This window comes from Hyalella azteca, unplaced genomic scaffold (assembly GCF_000764305.2).
Source record: "Hyalella azteca isolate HAZT.00-mixed unplaced genomic scaffold, Hazt_2.0.2 contig2585, whole genome shotgun sequence".
Taxonomy (NCBI): Eukaryota; Metazoa; Arthropoda; class Malacostraca; order Amphipoda; family Hyalellidae; genus Hyalella; species Hyalella azteca.
The window spans coordinates 827-3,479 of record NW_025932854.1 but is presented as its reverse complement, the minus strand read 5'-3'; the positions used below and the strand labels follow the sequence as shown (position 1 = coordinate 3,479).

The 2,653-nt window shown below is 38.9% G+C and overlaps 1 protein-coding gene across 1 annotated transcript; it reads left to right on the top strand.

Moving 5' to 3' along the window:
- Positions 1-141: 141 nt before the first annotated feature.
- On the top strand, positions 142-2,429 carry LOC108670369 (the record flags this gene model as incomplete). Its single annotated transcript, XM_018157838.1, has 5 exons — positions 142-171; positions 923-1,026; positions 1,323-1,511; positions 1,953-2,137; positions 2,310-2,429. Coding segments are annotated over exons 2-5 (570 nt in total), but the record flags the coding sequence as incomplete, so codon positions are not given.
- Between the last annotated feature and the right edge of the window lie 224 nt (positions 2,430-2,653).

The window sequence follows — 2,653 nt, the reverse complement described above, 5'->3', positions numbered from 1 at the left end:
CGATAACACAAAATTATTGTGCATCATTAACGAGTAAATCTTCACCTTGGTTGAAGAATCTGTCAATGTATGTACATGGTCTAGAGTTTATAAATGCCCAGTCTTCGGCTGCTGTTGGTCAGAAGCCTGCTCCGCTCATCCCCCTCTGCATCCCAGCGCCTCTTAAAGCAGGTGAAAACGTCACGTTTATCTTGCGGAGCATTGATGTTCTAGTATCAGCGTACCCTCTTATACTTAGTGAATAGGTATCGTTATCATATTAGATTAAATATCACTTCATAGCATCATTCTTTCAAAGTTGAGTCTCCACAATAGACGATCTTTTAATTTTTAAATTTGTTTTATTTTTAATTTGTTACAGCAGGCTTGGTTGAATACGTAGAATGGGAGGAACCTCTTTTGAAGTAAAAAGAACTCTAAAGTAAATTTTGCAATTACTATTTTTGCTGTAACTGACTCGTTAGCTAAAGGCTGCTATTAACATCGAATACGGGCAAACTTTGTATGCAGCGTTTTGATAAGTAGCCACAACCAGCAAGGGGCACTCGCATGCACCTGCAGAGTAAGTGACAGAGCAGAAGCTGTGGCGTAGAAACTCAAGTTCATAGGGCGGGCAGTGTTTTTTTATGCTTCTGCTTGCAATATTACGAAATAATAATAGATTTCTAGAGTTTATATAGTTCTTGTCTAGTACTCAGTAAATCTTCTGTACTTTTTTCATGTAAGCGTATTCTGCGCTTCTATTCAGACGAGTATTTAATACATTTTAATCGTTACCCATTCTGGCCATTCATCACGCGGTGTAGGTGCTGCATGCATTGGTAGCCAGATAGTGCACTATGGATATGGTATAATAATGTACTGTATATTGTGGTAAGTTCGTCCACAAACAACTATCATCTTCCAAGGACTTTTTCATCAGGTGGTTTGCCGGCGTTGGCAGCGCTACAATGGCACAGCTACGGGCCCTGTGGCTCCTGCAAGGAGTTGTACTGACTTGCATGATGCGCCAGAATCTTGTTCACGGTACGAAAAATCTAAAGAATTTTTTCTCAGTAACTTTCAATATTTCAATGCTTATTCTTTCCAAATTAACATGTTCATTTTAAAATTTACGGAGGAATAAAAAGTAAAAAGTATTGATCACAATGAAAATAAAAATTGATATTTTTGCTATAAGGACGAGCGTCTCATAAATCAGCATAGGCCATCCACGTAATAGAACAGATATGATAACATTTAGTCACTAGTGATGAGATGAGAAATACATCACTTGTTCATACATCACTTGTTCGGCGTTTTCTATGGAGCGTTTTTGCCAGGAACACCGGCGTTCTCCATGAGCGAACACCAGAAGATCAACTACCTGCTCGACACGCCGTATTTGGGTACCAGGTTCTCGCTGCCTACCAACCTGACCACCGTCTCCTACTGCCTTCACTTCAAGATGCTCTTCCTGGGAGACGAGTCCTGCAACTTCCTCTTTCTCTACCCTCTGAGTCTCGTCTTGTGTAAGTTTCTTCATAAAAGTCAACTATGACTTCTATGCCCGTAAACAAAACAACTTGCTTAAATTTTTATCTGCTCTCAAGTCATTCTCCCTTACAAAAACGCTAATCTCTGTCTGATCATCCAGTTATTCGTTGAAAATAATCCGATTTCAATTTATGCTGCATCACATATAATATTAAATTGATGAATAAATTCATTAATATATGTCTTATTATCTATCCCTGTCTTTCACTTTCACTTTAGAACTTCCCCAGGAAATAGTATGTAATTATGACCCACAGTTACGTAACGAGTCTTTTTTATTTCATTATAAATGCCTCAAATTAACATGTCAGAACTCGAAATTTTCTTCACATATTTTCGCTTGACGAACACACCACACGCGAAGTAACATACAACTTTAGGTAAACTTATTTTTTCATTAAACATTTTTTTCACAGTCGGTTCTCAAGATTTGTACTTCAGTGAAGGGTACTCATTGATCTCCATGGTGCTGGACTTCAAGATGCCCATACGCGAGTGGGTGCACTTGTGCATATCAGTCTATGGTGACAATAAAGTCTACATAAACGGGGTGGAAAAACGTACGAGTGTGATCACTGGTTCATCAAGTCAGATGCAGAAGGTTAGTGGACCTACATTGTAGGGAAGCGATTAGGGAGGCAAATTCTATGTATTCGATGTAAATTCATGTAAATGTGTATCGTGTAAATGTCTCTATCTAAAACTAAAATGTCCAAAGTAAATGTAATATTCTATGGCAACAAATAACCATGGGCGCGTTTTCGTTTTCACAGTTCCAGGAATACACGCTTTCCTTCGGGTCTAATTACGAAGTAAAATCCATCATTGACCAGGATTTTGGAGCACACATTGCCGTCCCTGTCGTGCTGCCAAGGGAAATTTCCCAAAAGGAGGTGAGAACTTTTTTTTAGTTTGTCTTGTGACCGCGTCCGAAGTCAGATTAGTTCATACATCACTTATTACTTCTCCATCTCACTATCGATGACTCTTATCCGATTCGTTGCACAGTTTTCTGTTTAAACTCAAACTGAAGGGAACTTAGGAACTAAACCTAAGTCCAGACTACACCAAAATTCTTAACTTGGTTATTATTACGAGGGCACTCCATGAGCCACTG